Raw genomic sequence first — 18,495 nt, 5'->3', positions numbered from 1 at the left:
ACGCTTCATCGATGTCTCCGTCCTTTGTCGTCTTCAACTTTGTCATCACTGGAAAATCGAGCTTATCGACGCTTCGAAGGACGGTCCGTCGGCTGATTGACGGAACGTCGATTCTTCATTTCTAGCCAATTTTTCCTTTGTTCTTTGCTTTTTACTTTTGGGCCATTGTTTTCCTAAAACACAACAAAACATATTAACGAGAACCAGACTTACTTGAAAACAACCAAAATTCATAGTAAAAAGGCGTCGAATGTGCCACAAATCTGCGGCACATGAAAAGCTCTTCTTCAGGACCAGCAATGGAGTAAGTAGCAAATGCTTTTTTGACAGCACAAACATGTCGAGTGGCTCCAAAGTCAATCCACCACTTTTTCGGATTTCCAACTAAGTTACATTCCGAGAGCATTGCACACAGATCATCAATGTCATCATTCTTCTCCACCATGTTGGCTTGTCCCTTTTTCTTGTCCTTTTTAGGAAGACGACAATCTTGGGATTTGTGGCCGGATTTCCCATAATTATAGCAGTTACCCTTGAATGTTTTCTTGTTCTGCTCCTTACTCTTTTCAAAAGGCTTATTCCTTTTCTTATTCTTTGGAGCAGCTTCTTCAACGATGTTCGCTCCCATAATCGTTGAATTTCCACAAAACTTCTTTTCAACAACTTTATTATCTTCCTCAATCTTCAAGAGAATCACAAGATCTTCCAGCGACATGTCCTTATGCTTGTATTTCAGATAGTTCTTGAAGTCTTTCCATGAAGGAGGCAACTTCTCAATCACAGCAACAACTTGAAATGCCTCGTTGATCACCATACCTTCAGCAATAAGGTCATGGATAAGGACTTGGAGTTCTTGAACTTCGGTTCCAACAGTTTTACTATCTGTCATCTTGTAGTCAAGAAATTTGGCAACCACAAAATTTTTCAAGCATGCGTCTTCAGTTTTATACTTCTTTTCGAGTGCAACCCATAATTCTTTTGAAGTTTTGGTAGAACTGTAGACATTATACAAATCATCGTCTACTACACTAAGGATGTATCCTTTGCATAAAAAATCTGCATGCTTCCAAGCCTCAGTAATCATAAAGCGCTGGTTTTCAGGCATTCCTTCTTCAGTAACAGGAGGGTTTTCGTTTGTGAACTTCTGCATGCCTAGAGTGGTCAGCCAGAAAATCCAATGATCTAGTTTCCACTGCTACTTCTTATTACACCACCAATCCCAGTGTTTCTCTGATCCAAATTCAAATTCAAATTCGAATCCGAGCTGAGCGACGACGACAACGCGAGAGGAGACTCTCTTCTTGACCCTTTAGCAACAAGAAAGAGTGCTTCTACTTTTAACTAAGAGAACTTTTCTTTCCACCACCTATGAGGTACAAATGCTTATTTTATAAAGCAAGAGGGAACAATCATTTTCCCTCCACTTCTTTTCCCTCAATTTCCCATTCAACCTATCAATTAAACCCAACAATCCCCCACATGAATGGGGAATGGCTATAAGATAAAGGAATGCAGGGACAAGTGTGTGATATACAAGCGAAGATTAATTGGTTCTGGATAAGTAGGTTTCCCTTTGAACTTTCCGTAGTGAACTTATGTCAGATATACTCGATCAATTGGTAGATGTGATATCTTTGAACCGTCGAACTTTGTTCTATACCTAGACAACATAAGTCACACAATTAATACTCAACCATCTATGGTTCTCACGGTTGCGTTCGTTTCAGCCATGAACACCGCCTGGTTTCGTGAATGCATAGAGAATGGGCCATGCCGACGCCGAGCTGAGCGACGACGACGGCGCGAGGGGAGACCCTCTTCTTAACCCTTTAGCAACAAGAAGGAGTGCTTCTACTTTTAAGTAGGAGAACTTTTCTTTCCACCATCTATGAGGGACAAATGCTTATTTTATAAAGCAAGAGGGAATAACTCATTTTCCCTCCACTTCTTTTCCCTCCATTTCCCATTCAACCTATTAATTAAACCCAACACATGTCTCACTGCTGGGCTCTAAATCTCTCCATCAAGTATATGCGTTCATAAATTAGAGCGTTGCAAGAGTCATGGCCATGCTCTAACGTACCAATTACCTCAAATGAGTCGCATTCTACTTTTATTGGCATTAAGTCTTGATCATATGCTAGCGTCAGACCCTGCAATAAAGCTGTTAATTCTACAAGTAAACAAGATGTATTAGGTAATCCCTTAGAAAATCCAATGATCTAGTTTCCACTGCTACTTCTTATTACACCACCAATCCCAGTGTTGTTCTGATAGTAGCCATCAATCAGTGTTAAGCTTATAGAGTCCCCTTTCAGAGGGATTCCACTTAATGCTTATGATGGTTTTGTTTTTAACATGGTGTATTCCAGGGCAACGTCGAGAGTGTCATTGAAGTTGACATAGTTGCTCAATGCTCAAGTTATTAAACGGGTTTTTGTTTCTGTTGAGCCAAATGCTCCAGAGATAGAAAGGGATAAGGTCTCTCCAGTTGATGAGGTGGTTAAAGGGCTTGTTCTTGATGTTGTCCCAGGCAATCAACCGGTTGTGAGGGTAAAAAAAAGACTATGTTTCCATTGCTGTCAGTAGAGGCTTTGCTGCAAACTTCCTCCCAAAAGTACCAAGCTCTAAGAGCTTGCTTCGAAATTTGAGAAAGAGTTCTTGCAATAAAAAAAATTAAAATTTCAAAAATACTTTTTTTAACCAAATTAAATAGATTTTCCCGTTTTTACAAAAAGTTTGGCACTAACATTTTTTTCTCTCTATTTCTTATGAAAATTTTAAGTCTCAGTTTGTCTGGTAATAAAAAAAGTAAAATAACTTTTGAATCTTGTAATATTGAATTAAATAGCGTATGATATACTAAATATACTCTTTGAATCTTTTGATTTTCAAATTAACAGATTCTCAATGATAAATAAAAATATTAAAATTTACAACTTACTGAATACTTCTAGTTTTATACAGAAAGATAAATTAAAATGATTTACAAACTAAAAAGTAAAGTGAGAAAAATAAGTCGAAGTAACAAAGCAAACTAAAAGAAAAGTGAAAAAGATAAATTTAATTCAGGAAAGGATTATTTTTGGAAAACTTTTTTATATATTTTTTTATTTTGGGGAAAACCTCGTCCTCATATCTTTGAAGCAAATGCCACGTAAATAAATGAACATCTACAGCATTTAAACTTTGATTACGACAGACACCTACTACTAATCCACGTTCAACATTTCGCACACAGAGCAAGTGAACATCCACTTCAATACAGCAATTATATTCATTTCCAAACTTTATCCCACACTGATATTTTCAAATTTCATATGTCACTTTCCAGTCTGTTAACTTTTTCACCAATTCAATTTCATCATATTGACAATTGCAATTCATCAAAGTTACAGAAATTCGACAGCATGATTCACATAGCCGACTCCAACTAGTTAGTTTGTGACTTAGTCACGATTATTATTGTCAAGGGCGGAGTCGGGAGGGGGCAAGGTTCATCCAAAATCCGTCCGTCAAAAAATTACACATTATACACGAGATTAAAATTATTTTTTATGCGTATATATTCCGTCGGTTCTAATTTAAGTACGTTACCTTTTTTTTTTTTTTTTATCTATCCCAAAAAAAGTATCTGTTTCTATATTTAATACTCCCTTAATCCCAAAAAGATTGGCAATTTTTACTTTTTGAAAGTCAAACGAGTTATTCTTTGACCGTAATTTTTTTATATGTCTTTTAAATATTTTAAATTATTAATTACGATGACTTATAGTACTTTTTTCGCAGTTCACGTAAATTTTATTTCAAAAAAATTAAAGAATTTTTTAAATTCCAACATTTTAGGCGATAAGTTTAGAGGAATTGCGCATGTTTAATTTAAGATCAAAAATTTAAAAATCCCCTTTATTTTTAATCTCCTTGTCTAGTCAATCGACACTTAAATTGCCATGGAGGGAGTACATATGTTGAATTATGTTTACTTTTTCATAGTTTGAACCAAATTTACAATAATTGTATCTGTTTGTGAATTAGATGATGATAATTGTGTGAAGGATTTGATTTGAAAGAGGTTGTAAATATGAGCAGCGAAAGGCAGGCAGTGAGTGTTGGAGAGCTGGTTGAGGAAGCTAAAAAACGAGTTGTTTTGTTGATCATATGCGCTATTGGCCTCTCCTATCTCATGTCTCGTCAGTGTTACATTTCCCCAGCTCTTTTTGATCAATTTTCTTTTACTACCATCAATTTTGAGATAATGGTCACCTGGAACTCTCACTTTTTCGCGAGTTTCGCACTTCAACTATTAGTTGTTCCCTGAACTATCACCATTTATGTTTAAAACACATCTAGTTGAGTAGATGGTGATAGTTTAAGTAGGAAATATTGAGGTGCGTGTAAAAGTCGCCAAAAAAATGATAGTTCAGGTGTGTTTTTGATAATTAACTCATGAATTTTTCTTTACATGTCTAAATCAGCTATGAATTGAAATTGTCTAATCAACAATTTGCCCATGTGAATTCGTGTGTTTTGCTGGTTTACCCTTGCATGAAGTTTATCGCACTAATTAGGATAAAGGGGAGAATGAGCATATATTGTTAATTGTACACATCTTCCCTCTGCATTTCTACAAAGAATGTTGTTTTTATGCTTTGTCACCATACTAATAGGTAATAACCATGCACAGTTCAACGATTTAGGGGTTTAGGATGTGGTTCAGTGGTAAAACCAAGAGGAGGAAGGGGCTTTCGTTGTGGTCTCTCCCACTGGCTAGTTACAAAGGCGGAGCCAGTAATTCAACTTTATGGGTTCTTGATTTTAAAATGAAAACTTCAATTGATAATAACTGCGTTCTAAACTTGATATTTGTATATATTTAATGAATTTCTTAACACAAATACATTGTTTGAGCAAAAGCTACTGCGTCAGGTCGAACCCGTAACTGGGCTTCTAGCTCCGCCCCTGGCTAGTTATGATGCTGATCCGGGGACCTACCTAATATAGATGTCCTTGACATAGGGAATTGGTTGATCTTGTAAAATGGAGTTTGATCAGGACCATAATAATGGATGAGAAGTATGTAACTGTAGAGTGGCTTATTTAGTCCTCCTCTCCTCTTGAATTTACTCAATCGCACTGCTGATCCCCTGTATCTTGAACTATGCTTCAAATAACCTCACATATTCTTTGCTTTCCATTCAACTACTCCAGCAAAAAGAGAAAAGTGAAGCTTCTTTAGTGGCTCGAATGTGCTACAAATTGAGCTCACGCAACTCTAAAAGCCCAAGGACCAGAGGGGTGGCCGCTGAAACTTACTATGAAATGACAATTTAGGGTCACTTTAATGGAGAACTTCCTTGAAGCCGTTATAAACTAGCTAACTCATTAGGAGGAAAGAGTTACTAAAATGTAGATGTTGCAAACTTGGTAAACCAACGAAGGAGAATGAAAAAGCACTGCTGCTCAAGTATATTGACCTGTGTCACATCTGTTGATCACACAGGTTTATTCATTCAAAATGTGATCAACTTCTGACTAGTGTATCTTGCTGTGTGCCGATTGTTGATTCAGATAAAGACGATTTCTGTCAAAATGTCCTGCATGCTGAGGAAAGTATTAGGGATCCATGCATGTTGACAGAAAGAATTTAAGAGTTCTTTCTTCACTAGAAAGATTATTGTGCAAAAAATGAAGTAGTTGGGAGAAACGTCCAGATCCCATGTATCATTCCCTTTTCTCTTTGATTAGTCTAGAAATCTAATCTGTTTACAGTGCAAGAACATCTACCAGATAGCCGTGAATTTCAAAAAAAAATCTATGTTTGTCTCTCCCCTCCTTCAGTAAGCACTAGTGATCATTTTCACGACCCATTTGGAAAATGTGTGGAATCACTGAAGCAGAACGCTAGTTTATGAAATTCATTTGTTCATGGAGAGAAATATTTTCTGTTTCTCTAACATGCAATTTTTAATAGAAAGATAGATACTGTTCCGTTTGTTCTTGATTTGCGCTAGACCATGTATAGATACTGTTGATGCTTATGTTAAGATCTGGTACTTCTGCTGTCATAGATTTTGACCCTATTGGAGAAAACAGATACTGAAAAAAATAAAAGTTACAAAAACATGTATGGAGTTTGTTAAATTTGTGCAAAACTGTATTTTACTTGTATTTGTTTACACAATAATCTGAGGTTTGGGATGCCAAATATTGCCCATTTAGGATAAGGAAAAAATAGATCTGGAAGGAAAACAAGAAAAATAGGTCAATTAATTGATTGTTATTTTCAAAAGGTAGTTGGGTACACCAATAAGAAAAAAAGGTTGTTGGATACTTCTTATCTGAACAGCTAAAAGCTTTCTTAACCGGGTCTATACACCATCAGATTCCCAAAATGTAGCAAACCTTCAGAAATGCAAACACAGTTGCCAACTCTGGATTCTACTTTAGAATTCAGTATCTCAACCTCATGATTCAGGAGTAGGAGAACTGCTTAATACATTCTGAACAAGCTTTTAGATAATAGTATAATCAACTTTCACATGAACCAGTAAGGCTGTGAGCTAGTTTCCAAATTTTAAAGCTCATACAAGAGACCAAAAACCTTTGGATGTCAGCAAAACAACCAATCAAATCTTCAAATTCCATGACAAGTGGATCATTGCAAATGTAGAAACATAGCAGATAATTAGTTAATAATGAGCTTGAGAAAAAAAAAGTACTTTTGTCACTTCACATGTTTCAATTTGTCATCTGAGAATGACTCTTGAGAGAAGAAAGTATCCATCACCTTAATAAGAGGTTGGAGATAGAGAGGATGAAACTTTAGAATAATAGACCACAATGCAATGAAAAATTGTTTCCAGACTGCAGTAAGTCCCATTTTTACCAGGGCGGGAAAATTCCAAAAAGTTGGGTGAATAAAAGAAGAGAAAAAAAATAATACTAGCAATAAAAAGTTCCAAAAGACTGGAAGTAATTATGTGGTAATTATTCTTGTGGAAATTGGCATGATGCATAGGATTGAAGGATTTGATCCTTCTTTTGTGCACAGAGAAACCATTATATTCAAGCATTTCTGTAGTTGTGATGGGCATTCTTCTTGGGGTTGAGTATGATGCTGTAATCTACTTCGTCGTAGTGGAACAATAGTTCATGCCATTACTGCGCTTATCTGCTTCAAGTGTTTCCTATTATAAAGTTTCTTGTATTGTGGCTGCCCATGTAGGAGTTAAGTCTAAAAACCTACCCTTTTGTATGCCTGTCATGACAAAATTCTTTATTTCTGTAAGCATCTGCATGCATCTTGACAGATACTCTATCTTGTTTATTTTTGTAACTGCAGTTTAATGAAGGCTGAGCATTTGCAATCTGTTGAGCCCAATTTTCGAATTAAACTAACAGTTGACCCTTCTTTAGAACATACTATGACAACAGGCCCTATAAACTTAAACTTCTCATTTTTCCATTGTTTTGCTTCGCAGTGACGAGCTCCTCAGTTTTTGTAAACTTGCCTGCTGCTGCTCTCTTAATTGTTTCCCTTCGTTATCTGTCTCTTGATTTTGATGCACGGATGAAAGCTGTAACATATAAAGGCAAGTCATCCGTATTGAACAGCAAGTTTCAGAGGAAACATATTGATGCTCCAAAAACAGTGAATGAGAAGTCCACATGGAGGAAGAAAGTAAATTCACCTGCTGTAGAAGAAGCAATAGATCACTTCACCAGACATATGGTTTCTGAGTGGGTCACAGATCTCTGGTACTCCCGCATAACTTCTGATACACAGGGTCCTGAGGAACTTGTGCAGATCATGAATGGTGTACTAGGGGAAATCTCACGTCGCATGAGAACTATTAATCTTATAGATCTTATCACAAGGTTTAAATTTTTAGTTCCTTGATGTTGCTGAAGATTTCCTCTTTACCTTGTTATTTATCTAAGGAAGTCATTCAACTGAACACATGCAGGGATATTATCAATCTAATACGTACTCACTTGGAGCTGTTTCGTGCAAGCAAAATGAGGATTCAAAAGAAATGGCCAAGATCCTTGACAATTGAAGAGCTAGATGTGGAACTTAAACTGGTGTTGGCTGCAGACGACAAATTACATCCTGCTTTATTTTCTGCGGAGGCTGAGCACAAGGTAATTTCATTTTTTTTATATCTTAACAACTGATAATCAATTGATATCTAGAAGCCCTTTTGGTAGGATGGTTTTGTTTATCTCATACTAATCTTCTTGATCTGCAGGTTCTCCAGCATCTCATGGATGGTCTCATTTCATACACTTTTCAGACAGAGGACGTGCAGTGCTCTTTATTCCGCAACATTGTTAGGGAGCTTCTTGCTTGTGTTGTAGTGCGACCAGTGTTAAATTTAGCTAACCCGAGGTAACGGTTTCCCAGATCTTGCTTGTTGTAGTCAAATTTTGTTTCTTCTCTTTATTTGTTCACAAACTTTTTTCAGGTTCATTAACGAGAGGATCGAGTCTCTAGTTGTTTCTGCAAAGAAGGGTGATGAAGATATCACAGCAGTAGAAACGGAACCACAGTCCAGAACAGTTGGATCTGGTAAAATATCAGCAGATCATTTTTCTCGGGTTTTAGATCCTTCTGCTAAGGGTGTAGAACTTGTACAATTAAAAAATGACCAACCTAATGATACTAAGGAGCATGCCATGCACAATAGGAGTGGAACAGATTTGTTAAAGGACCCTTTGCTTTCGTTTGATACTCGGTCTACTCTTTCTTGGAGTTCTTTGCCATCACAAACCGATGCAGATGATGGAAGAGGTATTCAGAGAAACCACTATGGAGGAGAGTGGGGTGAAATGCTAGATTTGATTTCTCGTAGAAAGACTGAAGCCCTGGCCCCTGAAAATTTAGACAATATATGGACAAAAGGCAGAAACTATAAACGGAAAGAAGAGGCCAATCGAGCATCTGATAGACTCAAAAAAAGTTCATTGGTAAGTGCACCAAAATCGCTGGGACACTCAAAGGAAGCTCAACAAAAAGAGAGTGAGAGACAAAACAGGGTTGGAGCTAAGCATTATGTGAAGGACAATACTCCCACGCCAGGTGATTTGAACAGACCAAGTTATTTGGCAGATTACTCGTATCAAGAGGAAAATGAACATAAGTCAGATGAGGTTGAATCAGAGAGCAGTAATTCTTACACTACTGAGGATGAAGAATCCAGCAGTGTGACGGGTCTTGACTCTCCTGGCACTCAAGTGTGGGGTGGTAAAAATATAAGGAACGTCAATCACATTCATCATCCACTTGAAAATAATGAAGGCCATAAGAGAAGTAAAGGAAAGGCTAGTAAAGCACATGTCCGCTCTAAACACTTAAATAGAGTACTGTCTGGGCGGAAAAGGTCTAGATTAAGCAACCAAACAGAGGATGTGTGGCAAGAGATACAAAGAACCAGCTTCTTACTGGGGGATGGACAAGATATATTAAATTCCAAAGAAAATGTGAAACCGGATGGTTTAAGTGATGACTCTGAGACAGAAATATTCAGTAATATTTCCAATGACATGACTGCATCATCATCTGTCTTGTCAAGAAGATTTTTGGGGAATCAAAATATGGGTCCTTATTCTGCAAAAGGTTCTATAATTGCTGATTCTTTTTTGAAATTAAGAAGTGAGGTATAAATTTGATTGCTCTCCTTTTTGCCATGTTACTCTTGACTTTCTGGATTACTTGAATGATCTTGGACATCTACAGAATAAGCCTTTTTTCTGTTGCAGGTCCTGAATGCCAATATTGTAAGATGTGGCTCCAAAACTTTTGCTGTTTATTCCATATCTGTTACAGACATGAACAATAATAGTTGGTCTATCAAAAGAAGGTAGACCGATGCGAACTTTCTGCTGTTAGGCATTGTGATGATCACCTTTTTGTAGCGATTATCATCTCAAGAGTCTCTTGCTTCAAATTTAACTTTTGGCTGCTGATTGCAGGTTTCGACATTTTGAGGAGCTACACTGGCGTCTTAAGGTGTTTCCAGAGTACAATCTTCATTTACCGCCCAAGCATTACCTCTCTTCAAGTCTGGATGTTCCTGTTATTCGAGAACGGTGCAGATCACTTGACACATATCTGGAGGTGATACTTTAACAGACGGCATGTGAAAGTCCCTTACGTAGCAATCAATATCACTTTCTTCTCTAGATCAGAATGACTTCATGTTACACATTTGCTATGATATCTGAATAATGTTGAAACTTATTCTCATTTCTCACACTTATTTTCTCCTTTTCATTATTGTTATACTTTGGGTTTTTATCATAGCACTGTATCTTGGTCTTAAACCGTTAATAGTACTGGGACTTTCATCTCTGCCAAGAATTGTTATGTTCCTGAGATCAATGAAATACCACTACTAGTTCCAGTGCTATTTTGATGTCACGGGTTGCCAAGAAAAGTTTAAGATTAATCAGGAAACTCGGTTTTGGATAATCCTCTAAAAGATCTTGTTCACTTTTTATCTGCTAACTTTTATGTCTGTTCTCTAATATTGTCTTTATTTTTATTTGGAATCTGTTTCTGTGTTCCTCAGAAACTTCTGCTGCTCCCAACTGTTTCCAACTCCATTGAAGTATGGGACTTCCTCAGTGTGGATTCACAGGTTGAAAATATTATCAGTTCACAGTTTTCTGAGTCTGGATAGATTTTAGAACAAACGGAGTTGATTTTACCTTCTTCATTTTTTATTTTTTTTTGGTATGCAGACATATAGCTTCTCAAACTCCTTGTCCATAATTGAAACATTACTCGGTGAGTAATTTGAGTTAGCATGATTGTTTTTTTGGGGGGTGGGGTTTGGGGAAGGTGGGGCTTCGTCCTGTGTGTTAGTCATAAATAATTTTTATGGATACTGGATTTCAGTTGACCTGGATGGCACAGTACGCCATACGAGTAAAGAACCTCCGCGCAGTATAAGCCCTCAAACTGATCCAACTTCAAGGATGGAGCAAGTTCATGCAGAACATGAATCAAGATTCAGGAAAGATTATGTCGCACTCTCTCCTCCAAAAAGACCTCTCAAAGAAACTTTTGAGGATTCAACTAGTGGCAACAAGGTGCATACAAATAGAAAATCAACCCCAAACATGCAGACGACATCAAATTCAGTTGAAACTAACTCACATGCATCACCTGAATCTCTTGTTGCTGCTCCTATTGATCCCACCTTTCCCAGTGAGGTAGTCGCTAGTGAGTTGTCTATTTTGTGAAGCATATATGTTGTTGCACTATTGAATTCTAAAGAATAGATTGCTTATGATTCATCGATTATGGAAAGATAAGAAGGTTATTTTATTCAAGCATGCTTTAATATTTGATATAATTTCATAGTAATGAGTTGGGAGTGGTTTTATCCTGATTAAAAGGGCAGCCCGGTGCACTAAGCTCCCGCTATGCGCAGGGTCCGGGGAAGGGCCGGACCACAAGGGTCTATTGTACGCAGCCTTACCTGGCATTTCTGCAAGAGGCTGGTTTTATCCTGATTATTGTCTAAAAATGACTCTAACCCTCATTTTTATTTCACTGTAGTGGGTGCCACCAAATTTAAGTGTTCCTATATTAGATCTTGTCGATGTCATTTTTCAGCTCCAAGATGGTGGATGGATCAGGTATTATTTACATATGAGACTTAACATATTAAGCTGTTGGACTTGATCATAAATGCACTTGTGTCATGGACTTCGCTGGACCTGTTGACTGGGTGCATTTTAGGAGGAAAGCATTCTGGGTGGCTAAACAGGTTTTACAATTGGGAATGGGTGATGCATTTGATGATTGGGTGATTGAGAAAATCCAGCGTCTGCGCAGGGGTTCAGTAGTTGCTGCAGGTATCCAACGTGTTGAGCAGGTAGTATTCAAGTGTCTTAACTTATTTGTTTACTTTTCCAGAAAGAGAGGTGCTAATAACAATTCAATTTGCATGTGGATTTGTAATGATTTTGGCTCACTGGAGAAATGTCATTACCTCTTAACATATTTTAGTTCGAAAAATCCTTCAGTCTTTTTATTCCTTTCTGATCGTGCTTTATGTTCTTAATCCCCCTTTTTTGGGGTGGGGTTGGGGCATATAGTATGTGCTGCCATCAGTCATCATCTAACTTGCTTTATTGATGTATCTTGCACATCCATTCAAATGAAAGAGGTGGTGCATGCTTCTTTAAAATCATTGTAAAGCAGTTTTCGATGACTCGAGACACCCAAGGGCCAAGATTATGTGAGAGTAACATCCTATCAATGTTGGACTTAATGCCAGTTTTAAGTCTTTGTGCTCCATGTAGATTCTCTGGCCGGAGGGTATATTCATCACAAAGCGCCCAGCACGTCAACGTCCTGCACCCTCTCCATCCCCTAATTCTCCTCAGGGCCAACCTCCCACTCCATTATCTTCACCTAGGCTGGAGGATTCACAGAAGCTGGATGACATGCAGCAGCAGGAAGCAGAGCGACGTGCAAAACTTGTTTATGAGCTAATGATTGGTCGGTTCTTTTACCATATTATGTTGGATATATGCATTCCAACTCTTTATCATTTTCTTTTTGCCTATTTGCAGTTGTTCCATTTTTTATTTTTTTTTTAATCTGCAATTTTTTGACTCCTATTATCATTCGCAGATAAGGCACCAGCTGCTGTTGTAGGACTTGTTGGTCACAAGGAATATGAACAATGTGCAAAGGATCTTTATTACTTCATCCAGGTGATCACTATGTCTGTGCATTTAGGAAACTATTTTTATGATTGATAGCCTTTTAAATTCTTCCATTTCATCCGTCTTAGATTCTGGTTTTGACCTCTTCTAAGCAACAACTAACTGAGGGACTTTTTTTCCCCTTGTATAGTCGTCTGTGTTTATGAAGCAGTTAGTCCTTGATCTTCTTGAACTGCTACTGTTGTCCGCGTTCCCGGAGCTGACTTCTGTATTTAACGCACTGCGTGAGGAGAAGGGGAAGTTTGGAAAACTCAAAATAGATTAGGTGGACCGATTTCCCAAAAGTTTGTTATACAATTTTAAAGAAAATTGTCAACATGGTTTTGATTCTTTTTTTGGTTAATCAGTGTAAAGGTTTTGTATTGTTAATCAGTGTAAATGTTTTGTTCAAGGATTGTACCACGGACTTGTGTGTAAGATTCTTCTTTCTCCTTTCTTTGGAATATGTTCATTTTGTCAAATTGGGCCAAGTATGTAATCACATTTTGAAATATTGTAAAAGTTTGGAATATAAGCACAACATATTAACATATTGATTGAAAAGACTTAGTGTTATCGCAAGGAAGATTGAAAGCCTTACACTGCTCGAGTTTAGTGAAGTTAGGAAAGTCCTATAAGTGATAGGTCGTGGTTTTTGCCTGTCTTGAGCAAAAGCGGATTCAGAATTTAAACTCTATGGATTCAACCTTAAGATTTTTAGTGTAAACCCATAATATTTTAAAAATTATGAGTTCATGTCTAATATTTATTGTAGTTTTAATAAATTTTTAAATATAAATTTATGTTCAGCGTTGAAAGTTGAGGGTTCAATGGAACCCCCACCTAGCAAGCTAGATCCGCCACTGCTCTTGAGGAGTTTTCTAACAAGTGGTTTCAAAGCTAGTAAGTTCACTAATATCATTGGACACATCGAGAAGACTACTTATTGCTTTAATAGCTCTTGACCCTTTGGGGACATCCGAGCAAATCGAAAAATGGTCCAGTTATTTCTTGATAAAACAAAATAGCTCTAAATTCATTTATGATGAAATCTGACACCAATTCCCTGTGTTGTGGTTCCCTATGCGTTACCAAATCAAATTTTAGTTATGTTGCTAAATTGTCACACCAATTTGATCCAAATTTAACAACATTTATGTAAAAATCACCATAACTTCTATTGTACAATTTTAAATTAAGATAAACTTTGAAAATAAAAGATAGAAATGACATTAAGTAAGCATAAATTATTAAATTTTACCTAAATAGTCATATAAATTTACCCCATTTAGGCCATTGTGGCCAAAATAATGTAGCAAAAAGACCTTATTGTACTTTTATTAGAACTCCAAACTGGTTTAAGTTTTGGCCCCGTGTTGCCAACCACACAGCCCCCTCTTTGGCTTCAACTCAGAATGGTAAACTGCAGACAGCCCTTAAACATCCCAAAACAGGCTGACCACTGGTAGACGACTGAATCTAAAAATTTAAGACACGCACAAAACTTGTTAAATGCATAGTTGACATAGAACCGGAGGTTGGAATTACGTTATAGTGATCACATGTCACAAAAATTAACGACAAATTGAATTATTGATGGGCAAAGGCACCACAATACATGTCATTATATTTGAAAGGAGCAAGTGCCCAATACTAATTCATTGAGTCACCATAGAAACAAGCCAAAAGTTAACAGAAACTTAACTATTAGAACTTAGAACACCAAATCTAGCCATGGGCAAGAAAAGAGCATATCAATACTAGGAGGAAGAATATAACATTCCTCATTTCTTTCCGCTCTTCTTCAGGCCAGCACCACCAATGGACCCTTTCTGAGCCTTTGCCTTGAGCTCCTTTAGCGCCTTTTCCTCTTCCTTCTTCTTTGCAAGAAAAGCCTTATCATTCTGCAGATAAATCAAACACGTACAAGTTAGGGAGAGCAAAAAATATCGCATGTATGCTCATGAAGCAGAGACAGAATTAATTCTTTTTTTTTTTTTTTAACTGGTAACTTAGTCACCTGCTCTCCCTTATTCAAAACTTTTATGCCAAAGATTATTGCAACGAGTAGAGAATCTCTGAATGTGTGACCATCTAAATATATATTCCTCAAAACGAATAACTTGCATAACAATCTCTATTAGCTTCACTGACCTAGATATGTCAAAGGAATATATGGAGCGGGGTAGAACTGTAGAAGACATATCCACCCTGCCCTGCACCCATCAATTAACTACGACTCAAATCCAAACCAGTTGGGTTGACCTATATGAATCCTTATTCCGCTCACCCTACACTACATCAACAAAAAGAATGTTGCACCCTATCTATACCACTTGCAATCCTGCTGAAAAAACAACAAAAGTCGCACCGATTCCCCATTATTATTTCCCCCCTTTGGTGTTCCCTTTCCTCCTTAAATCTCTTTTCCGTTTTCAAAGTGCTTCCAAAAATAAATAAGAACTTCTTTTATGCAGATACAAAATATACCTTCATTACAGGCAAATAGTCGCTGCACTCTTAGGGGTTGTTTGGTTGTTGGTAGCTAATACCATGTTTGTGACCTTTTAGTTGCTTTCTATAAAATTCAACACACCAAGTACAGGATTTGGTTTTCAATTTTTTTTTTTTTTTTGGGGGGGAGGGGGGGACAAGGGAACCTGCCGCCGCTACACTTCGGGTGCACACAGGGTAACGCTCTTGTGCAATAGCCTACAAACCACACATGAGAGATACCACACTAGGCAAATCCACTAGTGTTGTATGTAGGCAAAAGGTTTCGAACTTGAGACCTCCATTATGGAAGTCCTCTGCTCAACCAACTAAGCCACCCTTGGTTTTCATTTTACAATCCCAGATAATAAATAAATCATGTTTAACTTATGAGTCAAGTTATGCATTATCTTATGCAGGGTAGAAGATGGAATAACTAAACTCTATTTAACTAATCCTTGCATTACTAGTACCTGCATAACTCTACAAGCAATCAAACAACCCCATGTTTTCTTCTGCAGACTGGATCCCTAACTGCATATTTTCCTCTGCAGACTGATCCCTAACCAACCTCACTCTTGCTATCTATGGGGCTGAGGCACGTAACTATAACCATAAAGTCTAAGACCTATAGCTTGTCTACATCTCTGTTAAAATTGTACAGCACTATCTTACTTTCTCATCAAGAAAATTATTCTAATCACTTTCCCCAAAAATAAGGAACAGAAAAGATCCAGCTGACATGCTCACGCTAAGCGTCAATCCCAAATTAGTTTAATCAGGTACACGAATCCTTTGTTCCAATTCAGACAATTCATCACACTCATAAGTACAGACTATATCTACCCAAATTAAAAGGTCAAATCACCATTACATATATACAACAACATACCCCACAGTGTGGGGTCTGGGGAGGGTTAAGTGTACGCAGACCTTACCTCCACCTTGGAAGGTAGGGAGGTTGTTTCCGAAAGACCCTCGGCTCAAAAGAAAACACAGACCTTATATCTGGAGCAAAATGTTTCTCATCATGAATTCAAGATTTAAACAACAACATACCTAGTGTAATCCCACAAGTGGTGTGGAAGAGTAGGATGTACACAGACCTTACCCCTACCTTCGTGGGGAATTCAAGATATAAAATAAACAATATATTGAATACACGGATTGTAGTCAAAGCGCGAGACCTACACAATAACTGAAGAATCCATGCAACCAAACAACTTGTAAACAATGCTTCCCCGGTGACGGGGGAGGTAAATTACCACAAAGGACGGATACACAAATAAAATAAAAACTATTTCATCAATTACCTCGTCGTACTCCTTCTTTTCAGACTTTGGTGCCTTCAAAGGCTTTGCCTTTCCACCTATTCAACCAAAAGGAAATAGCAATCAGAAATCAATATAGTTCTTAGCTTTTCTTATACCCCCTTTTCACAAAATCAATCAGCCAAACACGCCTTAACCCCAAATTAATTGATTCATCCATATGTCAAAAAATAAAAATAAAAATCAAATCTTATGTAAGTTTATATCCATAAGGACAAAGGGTCAGCCATAAAACAAACAATTTTAAAAAAAATCAAGAATATTTTGAAGATCAATATGGGGTTTGTTATACAACTAAAAGTGAAAAGAAATCAAATCTTTGACAAAATTAATCAGCCAAACACGCCTTAACCCCAAATTACCTAGGTCAGCTATATGTGAAAATTTAACAATAAAAAAATCAAATCTTTATGAAAAAATATATGCATAAGCACATAGGGTCTGCCATGAAACAAACAATTTCAGATAGAAAAAAAAAACAAATTCTTATTTTGATAATTCAATATGGGGATTCTTATTATACAATGAAAAGTGAATAAAAAATCAAATCTTTGAAAATCAACATGGATTTTGTTATTATACAACAAAAAGTGAAAAGAAAAAATCAAATCTTGAAATTCAGTATTTATTGCAACAAACAAAAACAACAACAACATAGTCAGTATTTATTGCAAGTTAATAAGATTAAAAGAAGATAATAAAACACAGATTAAGATGTTATACCTTGCTTAGAAGACATGGTTGATTTTTCCTAGGGTTCAGAGTTTTGGATCTGATTATTTGCTAGAATGGAAATAATACCCTTTTCTCTTAACCCAAAACAAAAAGGCTTTTTTTAATTTAATGGATAGTGGTTAAATTTATAATATTGTAGGAGAACCGTGGAATTATTGGAGTGGGAATAATAATTGTGAGTTTATTGTTTTGCCCTCTGTGATGAAGTGTGAATATGGGATTATGTGGGGGCATTTTAGGTATTTGAATAAAGGAATCAGCCAATTGAGAATAGGGCTGGCGCATTCCCAACTTGCGGGGTGTCGGACAATTCCGACGATTATTTTATGAAACATATATTATATTAATTTTTAATTATTTTATTTTGTATAATCGAAATTAAATTTTCAAATTCTTTAATCATCTTAATTTCTCTTCGGTATCAGTATGGTTTTATAAATTCTTGGTATTTTCTAAAACATCAGGTAAAAGTTAGAGCACAATTTCATGAATTTTAGAGCATGATTTCATGAATACTTTTGTTGTACTTTAAAAAAAAAATCTAGATATGTTTACAGTTTAAAATTTATGAATCAAGAAAATATGAAAAGGTAACAAAAACAGATTTTCAACCCACTATTTTACGGTAATGTATATTATTAAGCAAAGACAAAAAGTATAATCTTCATCACACGAGACAAAAGGAAGATTGAGATGGGTACCTTGCTTGGAAGACATGGTTGATTTTCTAGGGTTAGAAGTTTTTTATCTGATTATTGGAAATACCCTCTTCTCCTAACCCAACAAGCTTTTTGCCAAAAGTGGCGTTGGAATTTTCTTGGATAGTGGTTAAATTTATAATATTATATGAGAACCGTGGAATTATTGGAGTGGGAATAAAAAGCTGTGGATGTACTGTTTTGCCCTTTGTGATGAAGTGTGAATATGAGATTATGTGGGGGCTTTTTTAGGTATTTGAAGAAAGGAATCAGCCTAGTAGGTGCAGGGTTGGGGCAACTTGCCTTCTTTTCTTTGTTTTTGTTTTCTTTTTTTCTTTCTCCACCAATTCATACTTCCTCCGGCGGGAGTCAAATAGCTCTTATAACAAAATCTACATATTTAAAAACTACATAAAAAGTATTATAAATTTGTATAAATAATAATTCACAATATATGAAAAGAGTTAGAGAAAATCATAATAAAAAAAATTATTTGACTTTCCAAATAAATC

General features: G+C 36.6%; 1 protein-coding gene and 1 long non-coding RNA gene across 8 annotated transcripts; one reads left to right on the top strand and one right to left on the bottom strand.

Moving 5' to 3' along the window:
• Positions 1–3,249: 3,249 nt before the first annotated feature.
• LOC132603682 (uncharacterized) lies at positions 3,250–13,208 on the top strand. Of its 7 annotated transcripts, none has more exons than XM_060316834.1 (15): positions 3,252–4,190; positions 7,482–7,878; positions 7,968–8,145; positions 8,253–8,392; positions 8,469–9,660; positions 9,763–9,863; positions 9,976–10,120; positions 10,575–10,643; positions 10,747–10,792; positions 10,904–11,220; positions 11,627–11,649; positions 11,753–11,888; positions 12,319–12,517; positions 12,653–12,735; positions 12,878–13,208. In XM_060316834.1, the coding sequence occupies exons 1-15, from the start codon at positions 4,082–4,084 to the stop codon at positions 13,010–13,012; spliced, it is 3,270 nt and encodes a 1,089-aa protein (XP_060172817.1). In that variant the 5' UTR covers positions 3,252–4,081; the 3' UTR covers positions 13,013–13,208. The 7 variants fall into 7 exon arrangements, 5 of the variants coding, with proteins under 5 accessions (XP_060172819.1, XP_060172820.1, XP_060172817.1 ...); XM_060316833.1 differs by having other exon boundaries at positions 3,253–4,190; positions 11,570–11,649; XM_060316835.1 differs by lacking the exon at positions 3,252–4,190 and adding an exon at positions 4,225–4,424 and having other exon boundaries at positions 11,570–11,649.
• A 3,324-nt stretch (positions 13,209–16,532) lies between these two features.
• Positions 16,533–17,978, bottom strand: LOC132603681 (uncharacterized). The gene is made up of 2 exons (XR_009568488.1): positions 17,274–17,978; positions 16,533–16,588 (listed from the first exon to the last, which is right to left on the bottom strand). It is a non-coding gene; the product is annotated as an uncharacterized LOC132603681 (long non-coding RNA).
• Between the last annotated feature and the right edge of the window lie 517 nt (positions 17,979–18,495).

This window comes from Lycium barbarum, chromosome 7 (genome assembly GCF_019175385.1).
Source record: "Lycium barbarum isolate Lr01 chromosome 7, ASM1917538v2, whole genome shotgun sequence".
Lineage (NCBI taxonomy): Eukaryota > Viridiplantae > Streptophyta > Magnoliopsida > Solanales > Solanaceae > Lycium > Lycium barbarum.
This window is presented reverse-complemented; position numbering and strand designations above follow the sequence as displayed.

Excerpts from the sequence above, each read along its gene's own strand:
- LOC132603682 (XM_060316833.1), top strand. The coding sequence starts at position 4,082 with ATGAGCAGCGAAAGGCAGGCAGTGAGTGTTGGAGAGCTGGTTGAGGAA. Across the intron at positions 11,889-12,318 it reads GTATCCAACGTGTTGAGCAG|ATTCTCTGGCCGGAGGGTAT; the intron begins GTAGTATTCAAG and ends TGCTCCATGTAG. Across the intron at positions 12,736-12,877 it reads ATCTTTATTACTTCATCCAG|TCGTCTGTGTTTATGAAGCA; the intron begins GTGATCACTATG and ends CCCCTTGTATAG.